At 53.9% G+C, this 27297-nt stretch overlaps 2 protein-coding genes across 4 annotated transcripts in view; one reads left to right on the top strand and one right to left on the bottom strand.

Moving 5' to 3' along the window:
- Positions 1-6980, top strand: part of LOC144672304 (thrombospondin type-1 domain-containing protein 4-like) — a 31792-nt gene extending 24812 nt beyond the window's left edge. Inside the window, exons 9-12 of the mRNA XM_078534165.1 lie at positions 155-328; positions 2598-2777; positions 4438-4582; positions 6798-6980. Of these exons, the coding sequence (XP_078390291.1) occupies positions 155-328; positions 2598-2777; positions 4438-4582; positions 6798-6964 (666 nt within the window). The 3' untranslated portion in view covers positions 6965-6980. The remainder of the gene's footprint in view (positions 1-154; positions 329-2597; positions 2778-4437; positions 4583-6797) is intronic.
- Positions 6981-13997: 7017 nt separating this feature from the next.
- The window catches only part of LOC144672305 (CUGBP Elav-like family member 3-B), a 70660-nt gene continuing 57360 nt past the window's right edge, over positions 13998-27297 (bottom strand). Inside the window, exons 12-14 of one of the 3 annotated variants that reach the window (XM_078534168.1) lie at positions 24786-24929; positions 23402-23537; positions 13998-14054 (exon numbers count right to left, since the gene is read on the bottom strand). In XM_078534168.1, coding sequence (XP_078390294.1) covers positions 23410-23537; positions 24786-24929 — 272 coding nt within the window. In that variant the 3' untranslated portion in view covers positions 13998-14054; positions 23402-23409. Of the gene's footprint in view, positions 14055-19318; positions 19433-21110; positions 21214-23401; positions 23538-24785; positions 24930-27297 lie in introns of those variants that run through there. The other 2 variants (XM_078534167.1, XM_078534166.1) reach the window with 2 other exon arrangements.

Below are 27297 nucleotides of genomic sequence, written 5' to 3' on the forward strand. Positions count from 1 at the left end.
GGGTGGTGTCTGGGAGGGCTGGCTGGCTGGGGGAGGGGGAGCGTCTCTCGAGGGGGGTGGGTGATGTTTGGTGGAGGGAGTGTCTGTTTTGGCTGGGTTGGTTCCAGTGAGCCTGAATGACTCAACCCCTCCCCACACGTGTCCTCTGTTCCAGTGCTCCGTTGAGTGTGGGATTGGGGTACAGAAGAGGTCGGTCCTGTGCTTGACCAACTACATCAACGACCGTTCTCCCGAAGGCTGCGAGGGCCCCAGGCCCCCCGAGACCCGGGCATGTACCCGGCCACACTGCCAACGCCAGGTCCGGTGGTACACCAGCCCCTGGAACCAGGTGGGTACCTCAGGGTTAGTCAACGGGCACATTGTGCGGGGAGCAAAAAGGGGGCAGGACACAGAGCAGGAGAGAAGAGAATGACAATAACGTGCGTTTAGGATAGAATCCTTTACAAAGGGGCATCACAGGAGCATTTGGCACTGAGCAATGTGAGGGCACACTGGGTAAGTCAGGTGACCAAAAACGTGGCTAAAGAAATAGGTTTTACAGAGTATCTTAAAGAATATAACAGAGATAGGGAGGGGTGTAGGGGCTGGAGGAGGTTACAGGGATAGGGAGGGGTGTAGGGGCTGGAGGAGGTTACAGAGATAGGGAGGGGTGTAGGGGCTGGAGGAGGTTACAGAGATAGGGAGGGGAGTAGGGGCTGGAGGAGGTTACAGAGATAGGGAGGGGTGTAGGGGCTGGAGGAGGTTACAGAGATAGGGAGGGGAGTAGGGGCTGGAGGAGGTTACAGAGATAGGGAGGGGTGTAGGGGCTGGAGGAGGTTACAGAGATAGGGAGGGGTGTAGGGGCTGGAGGAGGTTACAGAGATAGGGAGGGGTGTAGGGGCTGGAGGAGGGTACAGGAATAGGGAGGGGAGTAGGGGCTGGAGGAGGTTACAGAGATAGGGAGGGGTGTAGGGGCTGGAGGAGGGTACAGGAATAGGGAGGGGAGTAGGGGCTGGAGGAGGTTACAGAGATAGGGAGGGGCGTAGGGGCTGGAGGAGGGTACAGGAATAGGGAGGGGTGTAGGGACTGGAGGAGGGTACAGGAATAGGGAGGGGAGTAGGGTCTGGAGGAGGGTACAGGAATAGGGAGGGGTGTAGGGTCTGGAGGAGGGTACAGAGATAGGGAGGGGAGTAGGGTCTGGAGGAGGGTACAGGAATAGGGAGGGGAGTAGGGTCTGGAGGAGGGTACAGGAATAGGGAGGGGTGTAGGGTCTGGAGGAGGGTACAGAGATAGGGAGGGGAGTAGGGTCTGGAGGAGGGTACAGGAATAGGGAGGGGGTGTAGGGGCTGGAGGAGGGTACAGGAATAGGGAGGGGTGTAGGGGCTGGAGGAGGGTACAGGAATAGGGAGGGGGTGTAGGGGCTGGGGGAGGGTACAGGAATAGGGAGGGGGTGTAGGGTCTGGAGGAGGGTACAGGAATAGGGAGGGGGTGTAGGGTCTGGAGGAGGGTACAGGAATAGGGAGGGGGTGTAGGGGCTGGAGGAGGGTACAGGAATAGGGAGGGGAGTAGGGTCTGGAGGAGGGTACAGGAATAGGGAGGGGGTGTAGGGGCTGGAGGAGGGTACAGGAATAGGGAGGGGAGTAGGGTCTGGAGGAGGGTACAGGAATAGGGAGGGGGTGTAGGGGCTGGAGGAGGGTACAGGAATAGGGAGGGGTGTAGGGGCTGGAGGAGGGTACAGGAATAGGGAGGGGGTGTAGGGGCTGGAGGAGGGTACAGGAATAGGGAGGGGATGTAGGGGCTGGAGGAGGGTACAGGAATAGGGAGGGGGTGTAGGGGCTGGAGGAGGGTACAGGAATAGGGAGGGGGTGTAGGGGCTGGAGGAGGGTACAGGAATAGGGAGGGGGTGTAGGGTCTGGAGGAGGGTACAGGAATAGGGAGGGGGTGTAGGGGCTGGAGGAGGGTACAGGAATAGGGAGGGGGTGTAGGGGCTGGAGGAGGGTACAGGAATAGGGAGGGGGTGTAGGGTCTGGAGGAGGGTACAGGAATAGGGAGGGGGTGTAGGGGCTGGAGGAGGGTACAGGAATAGGGAGGGGTGTAGGGTCTGGAGGAGGGTACAGGAATAGGGAGGGGGTGTAGGGTCTGGAGGAGGGTACAGAAATAGGGAGGGGGTGTAGGGGCTGGAGGAGGGTACAGGAATAGGGAGGGGGTGTAGGGTCTGGAGGAGGGTACAGGAATAGGGAGGGGGTGTAGGGGCTGGAGGAGGGTACAGGAATAGGGAGGGGTGTAGGGTCTGGAGGAGGGTACAGGAATAGGGAGGGGGTGTAGGGGCTGGAGGAGGGTACAGGAATAGGGAGGGGGTGTAGGGTCTGGAGGAGGGTACAGGAATAGGGAGGGGGTGTAGGGGCTGGAGGAGGGTACAGGAATAGGGAGGGGTGTAGGGTCTGGAGGAGGGTACAGGAATAGGGAGGGGGTGTAGGGGCTGGAGGAGGGTACAGGAATAGGGAGGGGGTGTAGGGGCTGGAGGAGGGTACAGGAATAGGGAGGGGGTGTAGGGGCTGGCAGAGATTAATGCAGCCACCTCTCTCCATTATTTTAACTCTGTCATTTCTCTCCCCTAGTGTCCTGTTCAGTGTGGCAATGGAACCCAGAATCGGGACCTCATCTGTGTCGTCAAATTGGGGAACAATTTCACTGTGACGGCACCGGCAGACTGTGCGCACCTGGATAAGCCTCCCTCGGTGCAGCCGTGCAGTGCTGGTCCTTGTGGGGCCCGGTGGTTCATTACAGGCTGGAGTGAGGTGAGCTGAGGAATACTGAAGATGTACTGGGATGGGAAGCGTTTGTACGCGTTGGATGAGGAGGTTAAAGGGAGGAAATTCCACATTATAGACAGGCAGTCAGCAATCGTGATGGCTGATCATCCGCTCCAGGACATCACTGCAGGAGTTCCTCAGGGTAGTGTCCTCGGCCCAACCATCTTCAGCTGCTTCATCAATGACCTTCCTTCCATCATAAGGTCAGAAGTGGGGATGTTCGCTGATGATTGCACAATGTTCAGCACCATTCGCAGCTCCTCAGATACTGAAGCAGCCCATGTCCAAATGCAGCAAGACCTGGACAATATCCAGGTTTGGGCTGACAAGTGGCAAGTAACATTCGCACCACACAAGTATCAGGCAACGACCATCTCCTACAAGAGAGAATCCAACCATCGCTCCTTGACAATCAATGGCATTGCCATCACCGAATCCCCCACTATCAACATCCTGGGGGTTACCATTGATCAGAAACTGAACAGAACTAGCCATATAAATACTGTGGCTACAAGAGCAGGTCAGAGGCTGGGGATCCCGCAGAGAATAACTCACCACCTGACTCCCCAAAGCCTGTCCACCATTTACAAGGCACAAGTCAGGAGTGTGATGGAATACTCCCCACTTGCCTGGATGAGTGCAGCTCCCACAACACTCAAGAGGCTCAACACCATCCAGGACAAAACAGCCCCGCTTGATTGGCACCCCATCCACAAACATTCACTCCCTCCACCACCAACACACAGTAGCAGCAGTGTGTGTACCATCTACAAGATGCACTGCAGGAATTCACCAAGGCTCTTTACACAAGCACCTTCCAAACCCACGACCTCTACCATCTAGAAGGACAAGGGCAGCAGACACATGGGAAACACCACCACCTGGAAGTTTCCCTCCAAGCCACACACCATCCTGACTTGGAAATATATTGGCCGTTCCTTCACTGTCGCTGGGTCAAAATCCTGGAACTCCCTCCCTAACAGCACTGGGTGTACCCACACCACAGGGGACTGCAGCGGCTCAAGAAGGCGGCTCACCACCACCTTCTCAAGGGGCAGTTAGGGACGGGCAATAAATGCTGGCCCAGCCCAGTGAAGCCCACATCCCATGAATGAATATAAAAAAAATTCAGCCCCTTGATCTCACACCGCCATTCAATACATTCATGGCTGATCTGTGCCTCCATCTACCCACCTTTACTCTATAATCCCTTGACCACAACCATCGAAATTCTATTGACCTTAACATTTCCAATGGACTCCCCCCGCCCCTGGCTCTGACATCTTTCTGAGGGAGAGCGTTCCAGATTCCCACTCCCCTTTGTGTGAAGTGCTTCTTGACCTCACCCCTGAACGGGCCTGGCTTTCGTTTGAAGGGTCTGCCCCCATTTTTTTTTTGGACCTCCCCACCAACATTTATCCATCGATCAACACCACCGAGAAAGTAAGAGATTGAGTTTACCTCGTTGCTGCTTGGGAGTTCTTGGAGGCTTCAGATTCTCAGGAGAGATGTGTCACGAGAGGGCTGGTATAGTGGAGGCCTTGACGTTTGAGGGACGATGGTGGTGGGTTTTTGCGGAGGGGGCTGAGGGGGGGCTGCAAGAAAGGGGGTTTTACTGACGCCACTGATCTTTATCCAATGACAGTGCTCCAAGTCGTGCATGGGCGGGGTCCAGGTGAGGGAGGTGAGGTGTCTGGATGACGCAGGCTTTCCCAGCAGCCTCTGCGATGTCGCGGAGAAGCCGAGTGACCAACGGGTTTGCCACAGCCACCCCTGTATCCCGGATCTTGGTGAGTGAGCGAGTGCGCGGTCCAGTGCGTGTGACTCCTGTCCTGGAACAGCAAGGGTTGGTTGGGGGGCTGCGGGGGGGAAGGTGGGGTTGTGCGGGTGAGGGGGGGGTTGGCTTCACAGAGTCTGTGAACCTTCCTCTCGCCTCCTTTGGCCTGCTTCACCCAGTGGGTACCCAGCCCTGAGGATCAGGGAGATTCCAGTCTTGTTCTTCTGGGTCGCTGTGGAGTTGACCCATGTTGGTCCAGGACATAAAGCTTGACCTCAGTACCCTGGCCTCCAGAGGGGACGGGGCCCATGCCCCTGATCACTGGCCAGTGACCCTTACTGGCTCAATGGTCAAGGGTCATCCCGGATACCCGATTGGTGAGTGCTCAGTGGGCGGACCTCAATCCCTGACCCCTGATTGGTCGGGGTTCTATGACTGAGCGGAAGTCCCAGACCCCTGATTGGACGTGTCTGAGGACACTGAAAGGGGACGACAGGCATCGACCCCCATGTCGAGGGAAACATCTCCCTTTCCCAAAACTGTTAACCCTGGGCCGCAGCGGTCGCCAACTTGGGTTGGTGCATTCCTGGAGATTTCATCCCATGACCTCATGCTGCTCACTTCCCCGCCCCCACACCCTTGCACCATTGGCCCAAATCTTGCAGAGCTTTGCCTTCCCACAGCCAATTGGAAAGCATAAAAATGGTTCCTTGTTTCCTGATTGGCCGTCAGTTAAACGGTCTCTCCTCCCCAAATCTCCAATATTTTTACAATTAAGCGAGAAACTTTATTTTTCTAAATGCTTCTTTGGGTTAGTAGCAGTGGCCTGCAGATCACAAAGCCCCCATGGTTTGTCCGGGCTTATCCCACCCATTTTAGACAGCACCTTCCAAACCCACGACCTCTACCATCTAGAAGGACAAGGGCAGCAGACACATGGGGAACACCACCACCTGGAAGTTCCCCTCCCGAGTCACTCACCATCCTGTCTTGGAAATATATCGGCCGTTCCTTCACTGTCGCTGGGTCAAAATCCTGGAACTCCCTCCCTAACAGCACAGTGGGTGTACCTACACCACAGGGACTGCAGCGGCTCAAGAAGGCAGCTCACCCACCACCTTCTCAAGGGGGCAATTAGGGATGGGCAAAAACGCTGGGCCCAGCCAGCAAAGCCCACATTCCCTGTGAGCGAATTAAAAAAATACCCTACCCCACCCGAAATCCGTGCCATCTCCTGGGAGAGACGTAAAAAAAGATTTTAAACGCGAGCCATTTTGGGGCTCTGGGGGAAATCGGGGGAGGGGGTGAATTCCTCTCTGACCCATTCGTACTGATCCAGGAGGAGTCTCTGGCCCCGAATTCCATGTCCTTTGTACGAGACGATCCCCACTTCAGCTCCTGTGCGAGGAAATTCAGGAATTCAGGATCAGGAGGTGGCTGCCTGCTCCGGGGGTTCAGTATTCTCCTGGGAAGAGAACCACCTCCAGACGTCTAACTTCGACCAGGCCTGGTACCCACTCTTCCAGACCCTGACCCCTCTGGCCCTCTCTCACCTTAACCAACTTCAATTCCTGGAGTCTCCATGCCAGTCGGAGAGGGTTGGAGATTAAGGACAGCTGGAGGCCACTCAGCCCCTCGAGTCTGTTACACAGAACGGGAGGAGGCCATTCAGCCCCTTGAGTCTGTTGCACAGAACGGGAGGAGGCCATTCAGCCCCTCAAGTCTGTTCAACAGGAACAGGAGGCCATTCAGCCCCTTGAGCCTGTTATTAAGGAACAGGAGACCTTTCAGCCCTTTGAGCTTGTTACACAGGAACAGGAAGAGGCCATTCAGCCCCTCAACTGTGTTTCACATGAACAGGAGGAGGTTATTCAGCCCCTCAAGTCTGTTAAACAGGTGCAGGAGGCCATTCAGCCCCTTGAGCCTGTTATTAAGGAACAGGAAGAGGCCATTCAGCCCCTCAACTGTGTTACACATGAACAGGAGGAGGGCATTCAGCCACTTGAGCCTGTTACACAGGAACAGGAAGAGGCCATTCAGCCCCTCGAGCCTGTTACACAGGAACAGGAGGAGGCCACTCGTCCTTGAGCCTGTTACACTTCAGTAAGGTTATGAGTGAACTGCAGCCTCGACTCCACGGTACAGCCCTATCCCCCTCGATGAACGTTGACTCCCGTTTCCGCGGTCACTTGGCTAACGTTTGTCTCTTTTTCCAAATTCCTCCTCAGACGAGAACTGCAAGGACAAGCACTATAACTGCCCTGTGGTGGTGCAGGCCCGGCTCTGCGTCTATTCCTACTACAAAATGGTTTGCTGCGCGTCCTGCACGCACGCTGAGCGCCGCGCGACGGACCCCCGCCATCACGGTGTGTCCGGCCGCAGAGGGGGAGCCTGAGGACTTTGCTCTTTCCTTGCTTCTTCTTTATTTTATTTTTTCGAAGTTTAAGCCGAGGTCTTGTAGGTTTTGTCGCCGTCACTCCCTTGGCGCCGCTCGGGCGGTCGCCAAGGGCAACGGCTAGGCCTCGAAGCCTGGCGGGCCGCCTGCACAATAACCACAGCTACTTTCTATCAGACGCAACAGTTAGTCTCCCTCCGATATAAACGTACCTGGGTCAGGACTATTGCTGAAATCCTATTTATTTATTTATTTTATTGACGCGGCTGCGGTTGAGATCCCCGGTTCGCGTTTCGATCCATCTGATCTGTCGCCAGTGGAGGACTCCTTGCCCAGACACCACCACCCTCTTCCTGAGAACCATTCCAGAGGTCCCTGCCTTTGTGAGCCTCTCAACAGTAGAGTTCACCCACCCCCCCCTCCTCCCCACCCCTCCCACATCTCCTCTGACTGCCCCCCCGCACCCTCCCCAGTCCTCCATAGGCTGCCCCCCCTCTCCGTCGATCACCCTTCAACCCATCCTCTCTTGCCCCCCCCCTGACACCATGAGCAGTGCTGTTTTAAGCTCTGCTCTCCTCTCCTTCAACCCTCCGGCTGACCTGCTCTACCTCCGCGCTGTTCCCCCTCGCTTCCGAGTTCACTATAGGCTGAAGCCATTACTTTCAGTCCCCACTCCGAACCCCGATTCCCCCAGCTTGGCCCCCTTTCCCTGACAGCTGTCTTGGCTTAAGCCGGTCGGTTTGTCAACTCGGTGTCTTATTTCCTCCTGAGATGAACCTCCGAGGACTTGATGGCTTCAGAACTAAGGCCGCCCCACCCAGCCCCATTTCCCTACCACACTCTGCACTTGCTCTGACTTCAATTGGGCTACCAGTCTGTCCACACCTCTTTTAAAATTCTCATCCTTCTTTTCAAATCCCTCCAAGGACTCGCCCCTCCCTATCTCTGTAACCTCCTCCAGCCCCTACACCCCTCCCTATCTCTGTAACCTCCTTCAGCCCCTACACCCCTCCCTATCTCTGTAACCTCCTCCAGCCCCTACACCCCTCCCTATCTCTGTAACCTCCTCCTGCCCCTACACCCCTCCCCATCTCTGTAACCTCCTCCAGCCCCTACACCCCTCCCTATCTCTGTAACCTCCTTCAGCCCCTACACCCCTCCCTATCTCTGTAACCTCCTCAAGCCCCTACACCCCTCCTCATCTCTGTAACCTCCTCCAGCCCCTACACCCCTCCCTATCTCTGTAACCTCCTCCAGCCCCTACACCCCTCCCTATCTCTGTAACCTCCTTCAGCCCCTACACCCCTCCCTATCTCTGTAACCTCCTCAAGCCCCTACACCCCTCCCCATCTCTGTAACCTCCTCCAGCCCCTACACCCCTCCCTATCTCTGTAACCTCCTTCAGCCCCTACACCCCTCCCTATCTCTGTAACCTCCTCCAGCCCCTACACCCCTCCAAGATCTCTGCGCTCCTCCAATTCCGGCCTCTTGCTCATCCCCTGATTCCCACTGCTCCACCATTGGCGGCCGTGCCTTCAGCTGCCTGAGGGGGCCCTGAGCTCTGGAATTCCCTCCCTAAACCTCTCTCTCTCTCTCTCTGTCTCTCTTTTCTTCCTTTAAAACGCTCCTTAAAACCGACGTCTTTGACCGAGTTTATGGTCACTTGTCCCTAATATCTCCATGTGGCTCATCCTTAAATTTTGTTTGATGGTGTTCCTGTGAATTTGGGTCATTTTCTTAGGTCAAAGGCACCACATAAACATAAGCTGTTGCTGGAATCTGTGCTCATCACGCTGTTTCTAACTCTTAACTCCGTCTTCCCCAGGCCCTTTATCCTTGGAGCTTCCCCACCCTTCACTCAGCCCTTTCTCTCTGCCCACTGCAGTCAACATCCACGGATTCCTGATCCTCCTCTGATTCGTCTCGCCCCTTCCATTTCCCACCTCACCACGATCGCCACATTTCCAAGCACTGCACCAGCTGTAAAGCGCTGTGGGGATGTCCTGGGATAGCCAAGGGCGCTCCAGAAATGCCAGTCCTTTCTCCTTCTGGGTCTGTGGCTAAGTTTTCAACCAAGTCCCTGCGTTCCCCCTTTTTTTGCCTCCTGTCAGTGTTAAGCTGCAGAATTCAGTCTGATGTTCCGTTTCCTAGGATATCCCTATCCTCCAGCACCCAGGGGAGCTTGGCCCCTCTGTGTCCTGCAGATCGTGGGTGAGGAACTTAGTTTCCGACCTGTTGGAACAAAGGATGGAGTTCAGATACAGTTCAGCCGCGGTCTCATTGGCTGGCGGAACAGGCTCGAGGGGCTGAATGTCCTCCTCCCGCTTGCGATGTTCCTTGCTATGTTCCTCCACCCCCCCGACCCATGTTCCAGCACATTAGATCCCCTCAGTTTCTCCCCTTCCAGTATTTATCCAATTCCCCTTTCTGAAAATTCCTGTTGAATCTGCTTCCACCGCCCTTTCAGGCACCGCCTTCCAGATCACAGCGTTTAAAAAAAAAACAATCTCATCTCCCCCCTCTGGTTCTTTTGCCGATTCTCTTCCATCTGTGTCCCTCTGGTTACTGCCTGCCCCAGTTTTAACACAGGCTTGGGGATTGAACACCCAAGAACTTTGTACTCCACGATGTATAGTCTCAGAGGCAGGGAGGGAGAAATCCAACAACCTGGTGATTGAGTTGCTCCCCTTTCTGATCGCACTCTGTCAATTTTTCACATTTGATTTCTTTTTTTATATATGTAGAGAAACCTACCTTGAGGTTGATGACAGTACTTTTGTAAGTAATATTAAGTGTAAAATGTGCATCTAGTTTCTAATCCTGACAGAACCGCCTGTCAGCCATTGACGCCATTACTGATTTTCTAAGGGTGTGGGCGTCACTGGCCTTAGTTCCAAATTGTCTCCTGAGAAGATGGTGCTGAACTGCACTCTTGGATACTGCAGTTTGTGTGGCGAAGATGGTCCCAGAGAGTTGTTGCTGTGACTTGATGTGACTTAGTGACTTACTATTTGAGAGGGCGGTTAAGACAAAGGGCAGGTAGGGCATTGTGTGAGACTCTGTCCATTCACAACAGCTTTATTCTGTATCTAACCCCGTGCTGTACCTGTCCTGGGGGTGTTTGATGGGGACAGTGTAGAGGGAGCTTTACTCTGTACCTAACCCCGTGCTGTACCTGTCCTGGGAGTGTTTGATGGGGACAGTGTAGAGGGAGCTTTACTCTGTATCTAACCCCGTGCTGTACCTGTCCTGGGAGTGTTTGATGGGGACAGTGTAGAGGGAGCTTTACTCTGTATCTAACCCCGTGCTGTACCTGTCCTGGGAGTGTTTGATGGGGACAGTGTAGAGGGAGCTTTACTCTGTATCTAACCCCGTTGCTGTACCTGCCCTGGGAGTGCTTGATGGGGACAGTGTAGATGGAGCTTTACTCTGTATCTAACTCCGTGCTGTACCTGTCCTGGGAGTGTTTGATGGGACAGTTCCATCCATGTTAATACAGCCTCTGAGCATTATAAGGGTCAGTAAGCCAGCACCCTTGTGTTAATGACTGCATCTGTACTTACCTTAATGCAAATAGCACCCTACACAGATGCAGGGGTCTGTAGCGTTAGGCAGGGAAATCGAATGTGTAGTCTCAGGCAGCTGATTCTACAGCTAGAGAACTGAATGCCTGTGAGGCATTAATGTGGAGGGGGGAGGCTTCTAGATGGGTTTTCTAGGGTACATGGCTTTGAGAACGAAGGAAGGGGAGTTGACATCTCGGACAAAGCAGTGTTCCATATTGTATAAAATGTAAGGATGCTATTAACTGTATATTTAATCGGCTCTGGATGTTACACTTCACTGATGGGCCTTGCCCATAATGTTTACTGTGCGAGCTTTAAAACTGGCCAGTGGGGCCATTACTGTTTAAACAAAAAAATCTTAAAAAAAATATTTTTTTTCCATGTTTGCCCCTTGACTGATGCCAGACCCTGCAAATATTATTAGACTTGTATTATTGTTACCTTTTTTTCCTCTGGTATAATTTATTTTTTACAAGAAGGAAGTGCTGGCAAGAAATTTTAAAGATATATATTTTACACAGGAATCTTGTTATATATGGAAATAAATTCAGTTGAAATAACCCTCTGAAGTCTAAAGGAGTTTTTTTTTTGGACATGGTTACCACTGACAAGGCGCACGTCCCCCAGCAACCTCCCTCACATGGGTCACGACGGCCCTGACGGGAGTAGCTATCCAGACGTCTTTCTTAACAGGCTAAATCAGCAAACGCGCTTCACGCTCTGGCTCTGCGATACAAACACTCAGCTCACTCGCGCGTTGCCTCATCGAGAGCGGCTGGAGTTGTGTTTTCTTCGCACTGCCAAACAGAAAACTGGTCTATTTGCAGAGAGTGCGGTTTGCTCCCCTCACACACATCCTGTGCTCTGGACCATAGGTTCTGGCTTGAAACGTCTGCCACAGGACAGGCTGAAACCCGACGCCACCGCAGTTAGCTTTCTATTTACTATTTGCTTCAAACTTTCAATCCCATGGTAACCTCCGGTCACGTGCGCATATCTTGGAACCTAATTGCGTCATAACCCAGGAAACCAATTACGGAATTCTCCCCAGTTTCACTTTAGCCTTAAAGGGAACATTGCACAAAAGAGGAAACATAGGCTTTTCCCAAAGCGCGTGGGGTCACCACAACTGCCTGAGTGTGTGGTGGAAGCAGATTCAATCAATGCCTTCAAAGGAAAATTGCATGATTATCTGAAGGGGAAAGTGCGCAGGGCTACAGGGAAAAGATGAGACTAGGCGAGCTGCTCTTGTCGAGAGCCAGCACGGACACAATGGGCCAAAAGGCCGTCTTCTGTGCTGCAAACCCATTCTGTGATTCTATAAGTTGGCATTTTTTTTTTTCCCCTCTCCTTCCTCCCCACCTTCCCCAAACTCCTGCTCCCCTGCTGACTCTCACTGGGGAGGGGGTTAGAGGAGCAGGTTCCCCCGCGGATCCCGCTCTTGTGCCTCACCCAGGTTAGGTGTAAGCCCAGGCACGGGGATTGCCTGCCCTGGGACGGTTAGAAAACCTGCAGTCGACCAGTCCTGCCGGATTATAGTGACTCCCGACACCCGTTCTTTCCCCCCACAACACAGGACACCCATGAACGTGTGTGGTGGGAAGAGCAGTAAGAAAACACCCTTTGGGGGACACACACACACACACACAAAGGTTAAACAATCGCCCGGTTAAGGTTTTTAGAAATTCTTTATTGAACAGAGTTAAAGTGATTTTTTTTTTTGTCTTTGTTGACATTAAATAAAAGAGAATAAATTAAAAATAAATTAACACCTTAAATCCGAACCCGATTCCAACGCTTTTTCTGCTAAAATTTCCTAAAGGCTGTCCTTGATTTCACTTTGGAAATGCAGAAGGGCCCTGGTGAGAGAGAGAGGGTGGTGGTGGTGGTGAGAGAGAGAGAGAGGGTGCTGGTGGTGGTGAGAGAGAGAGAGAGGGTGCTGGTGGTGGTGCACTGTAACGTGTGGGTGAGCCACACTCACTCCGACCTCCATCTCCACGGGTGGCGTGTGAACAGCGGGCACAGAGAGTGCTAACTCGACCCCGCGTTAACACTGGGACCCCCCCCCCCTCCCCACCCACCCTCGTTCACACCTTGAGGCTCCAGAAACCGGGAATGCAGGACTTCTGAGTTTTAATGATTCAGAATGAAGTTTGTTTCATCCGTTTGATTATGTACAAGACAATAGATATTTGCTAGGGTCCAGAGAGGTGGTAGGGGTGGCGGTGGAGAAGGTGGGAGGTCATTTCCAGGTCCTTGGGTCTCCACTAAGTGTGTGGCATTGTTTAAAAAGACCTGTTGTGTGGGGTGGGTGTGTGTGGGTGTGTGGGAGGTGGCAAATACTGGGCTGAGAGAGAAAATCTTGTCACTTTTCCCCTCTCAACCCCTCCCTGTCCAAAGCCCAACTGGAAAGCGCTTTAAGCTTCTGCTGGCTAGGTGATCAGTGTAAGGAGGGCCTGGCAGGTGTATGCGTTTTGCCCTGTCTCTCTTTAGCCCATCTCCTTGACCAGCCGTTGACGAAACAGAGAGTCCCAGATGAACATGGATTATATAATCCCCGCTTTTGCAGCGACTGTTACAATGACTTGGGGGTGGGCTGGTGGGAGGACTGGTGTTGAGGGGATGTCTGTTCAGTGTGGGGCACCTTTCTCACTACTGTTGATGAGGAGAGGAAGAGACCCTCCATCATGGTGAGCTACATAATCCAGCAGGTGTCTGCACCTCAGGAACTCGGGCAGCTCAAATGACTTTATAAAGGATGCTTCTCGGCAGGTGGGCCAACTTATTGCCCATCATCAGTTGCCCTGAGAGTAAGAAAGCGCATTAAAAGCGTAAGGAGCGAGGGCTTTTACGGTTCCGTTTCCTTCCAGCCTTCATTGCGTCTTAATTGTAGGGGGTACAGGGAATGGGTAGAGCCGACTCGTGCCTTTAACTGCTCTGGTCCCCGGTCAATTGGTGGAGGTTTGAAATCAGCCAAGGTCACACTGTGACCCACCCTGCCCTACGATTTTGGGGAATGCATGAGTGAAGGTATCAGACAGGATTGGGTGTTGCCCCCCACAGCCGAATATCTCACAGCCGAGGCTTATGGGTGGGGGTGGGGGTGGGGGTGGGGGGGGGGGACCCCACTTGGTGAAAAGACTGAGATCCCGGGCAGATTGGGAGGGAAGAAGGAAAACTTTTCAGAAGCCAAAGCTGATCGGCCACCTTGAATCTCTGCATTCCTCTGCCTCCCGGTCTCTCCTACACTAACTGAGCGAGTCCTCAAGTACAAAACGTCAGCGGTACGTCCAAAAACCAACGATCCAGTGAGGAGCAGCAGCTGCCCACGACGACGTGAAATCCACGGGCCACGGAGGAACCCCCTCAGGAAAAGGAAAGGAAATCTGACGGGACCGTCCAGTGTGGGGATGGTAGAGCTGCTCCAACTGAGAGGCGGGCGGGCTGATAGGTCAGAGAGAGAGAGGGGCAGGGAGGGAGGGAAATACCAGTCCACAGCTCCGTCCAGCAATGAGCTCTCAGTCCTAAAACAGATTGGGGTATGACAGAAACAAGGCAGTGAGAGAGGGGAAGAGGGAGAAGGGGAGAGAAGGAAAAAGGAGGGGAGAGGGGGGGAGAGAGAGAATGAAGAGGGAAGGGTGAGGGGGGAGAGAGGGAGGGGAGAGTGAGAAAGGGAGGACATGAGGGGGTGAGGAGAAGGCAGGGGATGAGGGGGGAGGAGAGGCGACAAGGAGAGGGAGGGGAGAGTTGGAGAGGATTGGGGGGAGGTGGGAAGGGAGAAGGTTGGGTGAGTGAGAAAGGGGAGGCATGGGGAGGGGAGAAAGCGAAGGAAGGAAGGGAGGGAGGGGAAGGAAGGGAGGGAGGGGAAGGAAAGGAGAGGGAGGGGAAAGTGAGAGGAGTGAGGAGGGTGGTTGGAAGGGGGAAGAGAGGGCGGGGCGAGTGGGAAATGGAGAGGAAGGAGAAGGTGAGGGCAGAGAAGGGGAGGCAAGAGATGGGATGAGGGAGGATGGGGAGGGGAAGATATGAGGAGGGGAGCGAGGATGGGAGGATATGAGAAGGGGGAGGGGCGAGGGGAGAAGAGTGGGGCGAGGAGGGAATGGGGCATGTTGGAAGGGGTGATGAGAGGGTGGGGAGAGTGGGAATGGGAGAAGGGAGGAGAAGTGGAGGCGAGGGAGGTGGGGGTAGGGGTTGAGGACGGGAGCGGATAAGGGGAGGCAAGGAGAAGTGATGAGAAAGGGTGGGGAGGGGAGAGAAGGAAGGGAGGGTGGGAGAGGGGAGTAGAGGGGTGAGGGAGAGGGGAGTAGAGGGGTGAGGGGGGAGAGTGGGGAGGGAAAGGATAGGGAGGAGGATGAGAGAGAGGGAAGGGAGGGGGAGAGGTGGGAGGGAAAGGATAGGAAGGAGGGTGAGAGGGAAGGAGTGAGGAGGAAATGGAGGTGGGAGAGGGAAGGGGGAGGGGATGGGGAGGGAGAGGGGGATGGGGAGGGGAGATGGGTAAAGAAGGATGAAGTGAGGAGGAGGGGAAGGATGAGGAGGTGAGGAGAGGGCGGGGGATAGGGATGGGAGGGGATGGGGTGGTGAGGGATGAGGAGAGAAGGGGAGAGATGAGGTGAGAGGTTGTGGAGAAGAGGGTAGGGCAGGGGGAGAGGATGGGGAAAGGAGGGGATGGGGAGAGGAGGGGAGGGCAAGGGATGAGGAGGATAGGGAAGGGAGGGGAGAGTTAGAGAGGAGATGGGGGAGGTGGGAAGGGAGGGGGTTGGGCGAGTGAGAAAGGGAGGGGAGAGGAGAGAAGGGGAGACATGAGGGGAGAAGGAAAGGAGAGGGGAGTGGGAAGGGAGAGGGAAGGGAAAGGATAGGGAGGGAGGGGATGAGGGGGGATCATGATAGGGAGATGAGGGGAGGATATGAGGGGAGGGGCAGGGGAAGATGGGGAGAGGAGGCAGAGGTGGGGGAGGGGAGAGGTGGGGGGAGGGGAAGAGGAGGTGGGGACAGTGGGGGAGGGGAAGAGGGGGCAGGAGGGGAGAGTTGGGGGAAGAGGAGGTGGGTGCAGGGGTGGGAAATGGGCAGTAAGGTAGAAGGAGGGAGGAACGGAAGGGGGGAGGGGAATAGGATAGGTGGAATGGAAAGGAGAGGGAGACCATGAGATGGAGGCAGTTTAGAGGGAAAAAGTGAGAGTGAGAGAGTAAGAGAAAAGGGGAGGGAGAAAGAGAAAGAGTGGTTAATGATGGGTAAGCACAAGGCAGTAACCAGCAATGTGTCAGCAATAGGCACAGCATGCTGCAATCTGCGGCACCACAATGGATATTGGATAACTCACCACTTCAACTACTGACTGGAAATTTCAGGCAGCACAGACCAGAAATGCTGCAAATATCAGAAGGAATCCTCACACAGCAGGTAATGAAAGCAATCTGACTAGGGAAAGGTTGTAAAAACTGTCTGGGTCTAACACTGGTCATCTCATCTGTCTACAACCTAAGGTCCCAGAGCTTTACTCTGTATCTAACCCCGTGCTGTACCTGTCCTGGGAGTGTTTGATGGGGACAGTGTAGAGGGAGCTTTAATCTGTATCTAACCCCGTGCCATACCTGCGCTGGGAGTGTTTGATGGGGACAGTGTAGAGGGAGCTTTATTCTGTATCTAACCCCGTGCTGTACCTGTCCTGGGAGTGTTTGATGGGGACGGTGTAGAGGGAGCTTTACTCTGTATCTAACCCCGTGCTGTACCTGTCCTGGGAGTGTTTGATGGGGTCAGTGTAGAGGGAGCTTTACTCTGTATCTAACCCTGTGCTGTACCTGTCCTGGGAGTGTTTGATGGGGACAGTGGAGAGGGAGCTTTACTCTGTATCTAACCCCGTGCTGTACCTGTCCTGGGAGTGTTTGATGGGGACGGTGTAGAGGGAGCTTTACTCTGTATCTAACCCCGTGCTGTACCAGTCCTGGGAGTGTTTGATGGGGACAGTGTAGAGGGAGCTTTACTCTGTATCTAACCCTGTGCTGTACCTGTCCTGGGAGTGTTTGATGGGGACAGTGTAGAGGGAGCTTTACTCTGTATCTAACCCCGTGCTGTACCTGTCCTGGGAGTGTTTGATGGGGACAGTGTAGAGGGAGCTTTACTCTGTATCTAACCCCGTGCTATACCTGCGCTGGGAGTGTTTGATGGGAATAGTGTAGAGGGAGCTTTACTCTGTATCTAACCCCGTGCTGTACCTGTCCTGGGAGTGATGTGTATGTTGGAATCACTGGGTAATCAGAAGGGGCGGGGGGGAAAGTCCCATTAATATTCCTGCTCAAACCCTGGACGATTCCAGACCAGACTAGCTCAACCAAAATTTACTGATGATGCGCCAATCGGCCAGAGGGGGGAACCCCAGCTTTGCTGTTCCTGCACTGTCCTGAGGAAGCTTCCTTCAATATCGACACGCAGCTGATCAAAAATGTCACCCGGGGAAATCCTGCAAGGATTTGTTTTTCAGATTAACCATGATCCATTGTGGTGGGTGTAAAACCAGCTCATGGTGCTCGGAGACCTTGCAAGCACTGGGCACACAGAACAAGGCCACACATTAAAACTGAGAGCACAGGCCACAGATAGAGAATATATAAATATATGTATATATATATATATATAGACATGTACACACATTTAAAAATAAAACACAACACACACACATACACAGACACACACACACACACACATACACACACGCAGGGAGCTGGAAATTCCAAGTGTGTTTCTCTTTAAACCCCCATCTCCATTGGTTGCTTGGCAACAACCAATGTGGAATTTTCCAGGAAGTGCGAGGTCATGTTTGGATTATTGCATGTAAGCACTTTTTGAAAACAAGAAACAATGAAAGAAGAGGTTCATTTAATAATCGAGAGAAGGCAAGAGAGCATGCTGACGTTGACAGAGAATGGGCCATGCTTTCGATGGGTGGAAGTGATGGTACAAAAAAAAAACAAATTGGTTATTGCTGTGAGGAGCGACCAGTTGCCAAAGCTTTTCACCTTGCACCCATCAGGACGAACACAAGAATACCAAATTTCAGACCATCACCACAATCTCTCCTGTAGGAGGAAAGGGTGCTGATTGGTTGGCAAGTCAACTCTTGACTGGCCAATACATTCGTGCGCATGGGACCTGTTCTCCGCAAACAAAAGGAATCTGTAATTAAAAACAGAAAACGCTGGGGAAAAAACTCAGCAGGTCTGGCAGCATCTGTGGAGAGAGAAACCGAGTTAACGTTTCGAGTCCGTATGACCCTTCTTTGGGCCTTTTTTGGATTACACGTGGGTTTGAGAGAACTTATAGTTCCCTGTTTCTTTCGCCGTGGCAACACCTTGGCCAGAGTTGACTTGCCAGCCAACCAGCACTCTTTCCTCCTGTAGTATAAATTGTTGTGAGAGTTTGACATTTGGCATTCTTGTATTTGTCCCGATGAGTGCAAGACAAGAAGCTTCAGCAATTAAAGAAAAGGTCAGCAGGAGGAAGTAATGGGAGCACAAGTGTTTCAGGGTCATGACCCTGAGTGACGTGATCAATACTTGCTGCACTAATCCACCGACTGTATAGAAATACAAGTCTAGATAACTGGTTTGCACTGGTCCCATTGCGGAACTGACCAGATCTCTCATTCCTGTGATCTGAGGGATATACGTGCACAAGGGCTTTGGTGAGCCCACACCTGGAGTACTGCGTCGTTTTGGTCTCCTCACTCCAGGAAGGAGATACAATCCTGGAGCTCCCTCCCTAACAGCGCTGTGGGTGTACCTACACCACAGGTTGACTGCAGCAGTGGCTCAAGAAGGCGGCGGCTCACCCACCACCTTCTCAAGGGGGCAATTAGGGATGGGCAACAAAAATTCTGGCCTAGCCAGTGATACCCACATCCCATGAAAGAATAAAAAAAAAAGGAAGATGGGGAGGGTTGCAGCCAAGGTTCACCGGACCGATTGCTACCGTATCAGTGGTGATGGTGACAGTGGCGGCTGTGAGACCCTTCACAATCCACCTGAGGTGGAAGACAGTGGAGGGGTGTGTGGCGGGGGGGGGGGGGAGGCCTTGGTTTCATGTCTCACCTGATAAGATGTTGTGCAGGTCACGATGGCCAGACCTGGAGCTACGAAAGGAGGCGAGGGAATCTGAGTCCTCAGGGGGGCTGGGGGGGAGGGGGTGGGTGTTGTGGGCAGCGGGAGTTGGGGGGGTGGGGGGGGAAGCAAACCATGTGGAAGCAAAGTGGGTCTGCCATTTGGGACAGCGGATTCCAAGCCACGGTGATGGGGGAGCAGGAAAGCTGGAGTGTGTTGGGGTTGGGGTGGGGGGCAATACGTAAAGGAAGGACCGACAAACAATTGCCTCCGAATTTAATTGAGAAAAGGCCAAACCAAAAAGGGGCTAAAAATCAAGGAATTAGCACCAAGGCGAATGACAGACAATAACAACATACCCACAAAACGACAAGAGAGTTAAAGGGTGCAGGGGAGGTGGGGGTTGGGAGGGGAGAGAGAGAGAGAGAGGGGGGGGGGAGGGTCATTTAAAAAAAAACAGCCACCCAGAATGTAATCTCATTTAAAAAAACAACATCTAGTTCACTGGAACCACGGGCAAAGTAATAAAATGCACGGCACAATCGCAAAATATACTCTTGGTCATGCAACGCAGCGGTACTGTGACATGACGGTTCTGATACTTTTTTATTATTAAAATCTTTGCAAAAGAACACCTCATTCCAGCGATGCAAACTTACGAGGCCGTGCCTCCTGTCTCCATGTGAGGGCACAGCCAGCTATGGGTTGCTGTAGCCAGCGTCGGAGAGGGCGACGCTTGTGTGCGCGTGTCTGCTCTCGTCTCGACACTTTATTTTTGTGGTGGAGGCGTGGGGACCGTGATGGGTTACACGGCGCTTTGGTGTTTTTAAAAACAAAAAAAACAATGAAAACGGAAAGGAAACAAAAACACAGAGAGAGAGAGAGAGAGAGGAAAATGTTGGTGAAAGACAAAGAGAAATTGAAATGAAAAAGCAGAAGAAAAACAAAAAAAAAATCATCGTCAAATTTCCTTTTGTTTTCGTATCACTTGTTCTCTTAAAAATAGGTGCTTTAAGGGGAAGGTGGGAGAGTCACTCACAGGTAACAGCACGAAGGTTGGTGGTGGGGGGGGGAAGCGGCAGGGGGAACACTCAAGTTAGCTTAAATTAAAAGAATGTACAAACTAAACAAGGACAGGACACAGCTCGACACCCTCCCAACTCACCTCTTCCCCCCCCCCAACCACCACCACCACCACCACCACCACCGACATTCTGGCTTCAAAAATCACTCCCCCCACCCCCCCCAAAAAAAAGTGAGGAAAATATGGTTTCTAATTCCCTGCGATGGGCTCGGTGCTTGAGGCTGCCTGTAGTTGTGGCGCATCCTGTCGTCGGTGGGAGGTGGGGTGGGGGGGAGTAATATTCTCTCTCTCTCTCTCCAAATCTCCCGACAGAAGGTACAACCCGGGGTGGGGGGTGGTGAGAGGCGGAGAGTTTGGCCTGTAAGTCGTGCTCACTACAGGGTGTTTCCAAAGAGGTGAAGGACGCACAAGGGAGAGCTAGCACTGGGGCTAATTTGGTCATCTGTGTGCCAGGCGGGGCAAGGGTCCATCCAGCCTTGACTTGGTGATGGAGGTACCCTGTGGGGAAAAATGGGGTTTGGTTCAGAGTTGGGGGGCATGGGGCGCGAGCCAGAGACATGTCAAATTCCAGGTTTTGTGCCCCTGCCTCTCCGACCCGACCATAACGCGGAGAGTGAGGAGTGGGGAGCAAGCGGAGATATCATCAATTAGTGGGCCGTCGTTTTTTTTTACCCCGGCTGCATCATTTCAGGTTCATTTGGTTTCCTTCTCAGTGAATCGCAAGGTTAAGATGCGGAACAAGCAGAGGGGAATAACGCTTTCCGTCAAAAGAGAGAGAGAAAGGGACAAAGCAAAAAATCCGAAGAAGGTCACTGTTCAAAACTAAGGGGGGTCGCCCGTTTAAGACAGAGATGAGGAGAAATGTTTTCTCTCCGAGGATTGAGAGTTTTTGGAACTCTCTCCCTCAAAAGGCGGTGGAAGCAGAGTCTTTGAATATTTTTAAGGCAGAGCGAGATAGATTCTTGATTAACAAGGAGGTGAGAAGTTATTGGGCGGTGAATGTGGAGCTGAGGTGACAATCAGATCAGCTGTGATCTTATTGAATGGCGGAGCAGGCTCGAGAGGCCTCTGTGTGTTTGTATGGAGGACAAACAAGAGGCAGGAAACTACTTTCGCTTTCTATGTCATTGCATTCTGACTGGTTAAGATTATAAAAAGTAAACAAGTTATCACGTATTTATGAGATTAACAACATAACAACAAACTTACTCCTATTCAAAACTTGATTCTCTTATTAAACATATGCAAAAACATTTCACTTGTCAGGTTATAATTTAATTTTGTGCCCTGATTTGTGAGAATAATGAAAGATGAAATATAGTTACTTCAGGTTCCCAACGTCTAACAGCAAACCAACAGCGACATTGCAGAGAGATTCATTTAAACATAACAATTAATGACTTTTATTTTTTAAAAAGTAAGGTCACGTCCAGCAACTTTCAAAACCGTGTGGGTTAAAAATCTCATCAGAGGAAGTCAGGTTATTAGTGATGTGAAGATAGCGGGTGTGATCTGGAGAGTTCAGGATGCAGAACAGAAACAAACCTTTAGTTTTTGGATAAATATTTCGCTGTGAAACAAATGGTTTTCTTTTTGGGATTGATGACCTGCACACTTTCCTTTTATAGATCGCAGCGGCTGGACCAGGGACAGTATCTCCGTAATCTCTTCATTTTGTGCCGATGAAATTAGCGGGCAAAAAAATGACTGTGAGTGTGTGTCTGTCTGTGCCTGCATGTGAACTCCCCTATCGTTTAATATCCCACAGGGTACAATCCCCCTCACTCCCCGCACCCTTTAATATCCCACCCAGTCTAATCCCGCTCTCCCCCTCACTCCCCGCACCCTTTAATATCCCACCCAGTCTAATCCCGCTCTCCCCCTCACTCCCCGCACCCTATAATATCCCACCCAGTCTAATCCCGCTCTCTCCCTCACTCCCCGCACCCTTTAATATCCCACCCAGTCTAATCCCGCTCTCCCCCTCACTCCCCACACTCTTTAATATCCCACCCAATCTAATCCCACTCTCCCCCTCACTCCCCGCACCCTTTAATATCCCACCCAGTCTAATCCCACTCTCCCCCTCACTCCCCACACCCTTTAATATCCCACCCAGTCTAATCCCACTCTCCCCCTCACTCCCCAGACCCTTTAATATTCCACCCAGTCTAATCCCACTCTCCCCCTCACTCCCCGCACCCTTTAATATCTCACCCAGTATAATCCCACTCTCCCCGTCACTCCCCGCGCCCTTTAATATCCCACACAGTCTAATCCCACTCTCCCCCTCACTCCCCGCACCCTTTAATACCCCACCCAGTCTAATCCCACTCTCTCCCTCACTCCCCGCACCCTTTAATATCCCACCCAGTCTAATCCCACTCTCCCCCTCACTCACCGCACCCTTTAATATCCCACCAGTCTAACCCCGCTCTCCCCCTCACTCCCCGCACCCTTTAATATCCCACCCAGTCTAATCCCACTCTCCCCCTCACTCCCCGCACCCTTTAATATCCCACCCAGTCTAACCCCGCTCTCCCCCTCACTCCCCGCACCCTATAATATCCCACCCAGTCTAACCCCGCTCTCCGCCTCACTCCCCGCACCCTTTAATATCCCACCCAGTCTAACCCCGCTCTCCCCCTCACTCCCCGCACCCTTTAATATCCCAGCCAGTCTAACCCCGCTCTCCCCCTCACTCCCCGCACCCTTTAATATCCCACCCAGTCTAACCCCGCTCTCCCCCTCACTCCCCATACCCTTTAATATCCCACCCAGTCTAATCCCACTCTCCCCCTCACTCCCCACACCCTTTAATATCCCACCCAGTCTAATCCCACTCTCCCCCTCACTCCCCGCACCCTTTAATATCCCACCCAGTCTAACCCCGCTCTCCCCCTCACTCCCCGCACCCTTTAATATCCCACCCAGTCTAATCCCGCTCTCCCCCTCACTCCCCGCACCCTTTAAAAATCCTTTCCTTTAAATTGTCTATCTAAATTCTGGTCTTGGGTAGTACCTTGCTTTGTGGTAGAAAATCTTCCATTTAATCCTTTTCTTTGGGTTTATTTTAAATCAGGGCCTCCTTTTTGCCCTCTCACTGACCTCTCTTAGCTGCTGGCACTCCTCTCCCTCTCCCTCGCCCCTCTCCACTCCGGCGGTAAAAGGCCAAACCTCTCAACGCTTCCCTTATCCCTGTACCTCCCCTCGCCCGACTCCCTGCATTCCTGGAGATGTTGCTGTGAATCTACGCTGCGCGTTTCCCCTTCCTATCATGGAGGACCCACGTGCCCCCCCATTTTGGGACTGAGTGGCCATTTTAGTGTTTTGTTTCCCCCCCCACCGGGCCCACTGTGAGTGGCTACTCCTCTGGGAGCCCACCAGGGTTCCCGGTGGTAATGCATCCCCGATCAGGGTTGGGGGGGTGGGGTGAGGGAGCCTCCGTGAGGGGAGAGGAAAAGGTCTTTCGATTCAAAGTGGGGACCAGACGGAGGGAGGGCTGGGATCCAAAGAGAGAGAGAGTGGGGAAAGCGATAACCCGGGGACTGAAGGCTCACTGTTTTTAGTTTAGCCTCAGGCCCGCACTCCGCTGAGCTGTCACCTTGGGCGTTTGGACCAGGCACAATTCACACTTGGCATGTTCCCTAACCACCCCCCACCCCTGCAACCGGCCCCTCAGCCGTTCAAGCTGGCGTACCTGCTCGCCTAGTACGGTCTGTTGGCGTCCTTCGGCCTCTTTAGTTGGACCTTTAACCTCTTCATGCCAATCTGGAAGCCGTTCATGGCCTGGATGGAGGCCTGGGCACTGGCCGGATGGTCAAAGCTCACGAAACCTGGAGAGAGTCAGGGCGCTCGGTAATCGTGGCTTTAACCTCCCACTCGCGCCCACGCTCATCCCTCCCTCCCTCGCTCCCTCCCTCCAACGCTCACCCCTCCCTCCCTCCCTCGCTCCCTCCCTCCCACGCTCACCCCTTCCTCCCTCCCTCGCTCGCTCTCCCTGGCAGTTCGCTTTTTGTGGCTGGCCGTCCAGTGCCTCACCCTGAGCAACTCGCGGCAAGGGGAGGCTGGATATTCGACCACGCCCTGCTCCACGGCTGAAGCTGACGTCACAGACGCTGCGAGGCAGCGGAAGGCACTGGATAGGTGTGTAGAGCTGGGGTGAGGGATGGACGGATCACTCAGCCACTCTGGCCAGCAGGAACTCCGGATTGCCAAACGACCACGTTGTCCTGCCCATCGATGAGGCTGGGTTTAGGTCCCTCTCTCAATGGGCAGCTCACTCGTCTCGGAGTCAGGTCGTTCGAGGCTGACACTTCCACTGCCAGTACTGAGGGAGCACCGCACTATCAGAGGGTCAGTACTACTGTCGGAGGGTCAGTACTGAGGGAGTGCCGCACTGTTGGAGGGTCAGTACTGAGGGAGTGCCACACTGTCGGAGGGTCAGTACTGAGGGAGTGCCGCACTGTCGGAGGGTCAGTACTGAGGGAGTGCCGCACTGTTGGAGGGTCAGTACTGAGGGAGTGCCACACTGTCGGAGGGTCAGTACTGAGGGAGTGCCGCACTGTCGGAGGGTCAGTGCTGAGGGAGCGCCGCACTGTCGGAGGGTCGGTCCTGAGGGAGCGCTGCACTGTCGGAGGGTCGGTCCTGAGGGAGCGCCGCACTGTCGGAGGGTCAGTACTGAGGGAGTGCCGCACTGTCGGAGGGTCAGTGCTGAGGGAGCGCCGCACTGTCGGAGGGTCAGTACTGAGGGAGCGCCGCACTGTCGGAGGGTCAGTACTGAGGGAGTGCCGCACTGTCGGAGGGTCAGTACTGAGGGAGCGCCGCACTGTCGGAGGGTCAGTACTGAGGGAGTGCAGCACTATTGGAGGGTCAGTACTAGATGTGAAAAGATCCCACGGCTACTACTGAAAGAAGTGTAGAGGAATTTTCCCCGGTGTCCTGGACAATCAAATCTACAGCAGCAGTGTTAGTCTCACCACAGAAGCACGAGGACATCTTAAACCAAAAGACACCCTAGAAAAATTAAACTAGTTTCACCTTTGACTCTCTGGTTTTCCTCATGGTTTTCAAAATGAACTCACCAAAACATTTACTCTGATTCGTTGCTCGGTCTACAAACACTTTTGCGGAGATAACGTTCCCAAATGGCAGAAACATCTGCAGCAGCTCAAAGTCTGTGAATTCCTGAGGCAGGTGGTAGATGAAGATGTTGCACCCTTCAGGGCCTTTAGTCAAACACAAAGACATCAGAGCAGGGCATTAAAAACATAGTGCTGCATTCAATAGGGCGCCCGTCCGTAAACCCACACTGACCCCACCCGAATCCATACTCACCCCCTAAACCCACACTGACCCCACCCGAACCCACACTGACCCCCTGAACCCACACTGACCCCCTGAACCCACACTGACCCCTTAAACCCACACTGACCCCCTGAACCCACACTGACCCCCTGAACCCACACTGACCCCCTGAACCCATACTGACCCCACCCGAATCCATACTCACCCCCTAAACCCACACTGACCCCACCCAAACCCACACTGACCCCCTGAACCCACAGTGACCCCCTGAACCCATATTGATCCCACCCGAACCCACACTGACCCCCTGAACCCACACTGACCCCCTGAACCCACACTGACCCCCTAAACCCACACTGACCTCACCCGAACCCACACTGACCCCCTGAACCCACACTGACCCCCTGAACCCATACTGATCCCACCCGAACCCACACTGACCCCCGAACCCACACTCACCCACCCGAACCCACACTGACCCCCAGAACCCACACTCACCCCACCCGAACCCACACTCACCCCCAGAACCCACACTCACCCCACCCGAACCCACACTCACCCCAGCCGAGCCCACACTGACCCCCTGAACCCACACTGACCCCCGAACCCACACTCACCCACCCTGACCCCCAGAACCCACACTCACCCCACCCGAACCCACACTCACCCCCAGAACCCACACTCACCCCACCCGAACCCACACTCACCCCAGCCGAGCCCACACTGACCCCCTGAACCCACACTGACCCCACCCCAACCCACACTGACCCCCTGAACCCACACTGACCCCCTGAACCCACACTGACCCCACCCCAACCCACACTGACCCCCTGAACCCACACTGACCCCCTGAACCCACACTGACCCCCTGAACCCATACTGATCCCACCCGAACCCACACTGACCCCCAGAACCCACACTCACCCACCCGAACCCACACTGACCCCCAGAACCCACACTGACCCCCAGAACCCACACTCATCCACCCGAACCCACACTGACCCCCAGAACCCACACTGACCCCCAGAACCCACACTCACCCCACCCGAACCCACCCTGACCCCCTGAACCCACACTGACCCCACCCGAACCCACACTGACCCCTAGAACCCACACTCACCCCACCCGAATCCACACTGACCCCCTGAACCCACACTGACCCCACCCGAACCCACACTGACCCCCTGAACCCACACTGACCCCATGCGAACCCACACTGACCCCTAGAACCCACACTCACCCCACCCGAACCCACACTGACCCCTAGAACCCACACTCACCCCACCCGAACCCACACTGACCCCTAGAACCCACACTGACCCCACCCGAACCCACACTGACCCCCTGAACCCACACTGACCCCATGCGAACCCACACTGACCCCTAGAACCCACACTCACCCCACCCGAACCCACACTGACCCCTAGAACCCACACTGACCCCACCCGAACCCACACTGACCCCCTGAACCCACACTGACCCCCTGAACCCACACTCACCCCACCCGAACCCACAATGACCCCCTGAACCCACACTAACCCCACTCGAATCCACACTGACCCCCTGAACCCACACTAACCCTACCCGAATCCACACTGACCCCTTGAACCCACACTAACCCCACCTGAACCCACAATGACCCCCTGAACTCACACTAACCCTACCCGAATCCACACTGACCCCTTGAACCCACACTAACCCCACCCGAATCCACACTGACCCCTTGAACCCACACTCACCCCACCCGAATCCACACTGACCCCTTGAACCCACACTCACCCCACCCGAATCCACACTGACCCCTTGAACCCACACTAACCCCACCCGAATCCACACTGACCCCTTGAACCCACACTCACCCCACCCGAATCCACACTGACCCCTTGAACCCACACTCACCTCACCCGAATCCACACTGACCCCTTGAACTCACACTCACCCCACCCGAATCCACTGACCCCCTGAACCCACACTGACCCCACCCGAATCCACAATGACCCCTTGAACCCACACTGACCCCACGCGAACCCATACTCACCCCCTAAACCCACACTCACCCCACCCGCATCCACACTTAACCCCACAAACTCGCACTGACCCCCGAACCCACACTGATTATAACCCTTCCCCCTCTAATCCCACCCCATTCCCTCTTCCTTCCTGAAGGCACACTAACCCTCTTCACAGCCCTGATCAGTCCATCCCTCCCTCCAATCCAATCCCATCCACCCCCTTTGCACATCCAACCTTCCCCCTTACCTTTCCGCACCCAACAATCCCTCCCTGACC

The sequence above is a fragment of the Cetorhinus maximus genome, chromosome 36 (assembly GCF_964194155.1).
Source record: "Cetorhinus maximus chromosome 36, sCetMax3.hap1.1, whole genome shotgun sequence".
Classification (NCBI taxonomy): domain Eukaryota; kingdom Metazoa; phylum Chordata; class Chondrichthyes; order Lamniformes; family Cetorhinidae; genus Cetorhinus; species Cetorhinus maximus.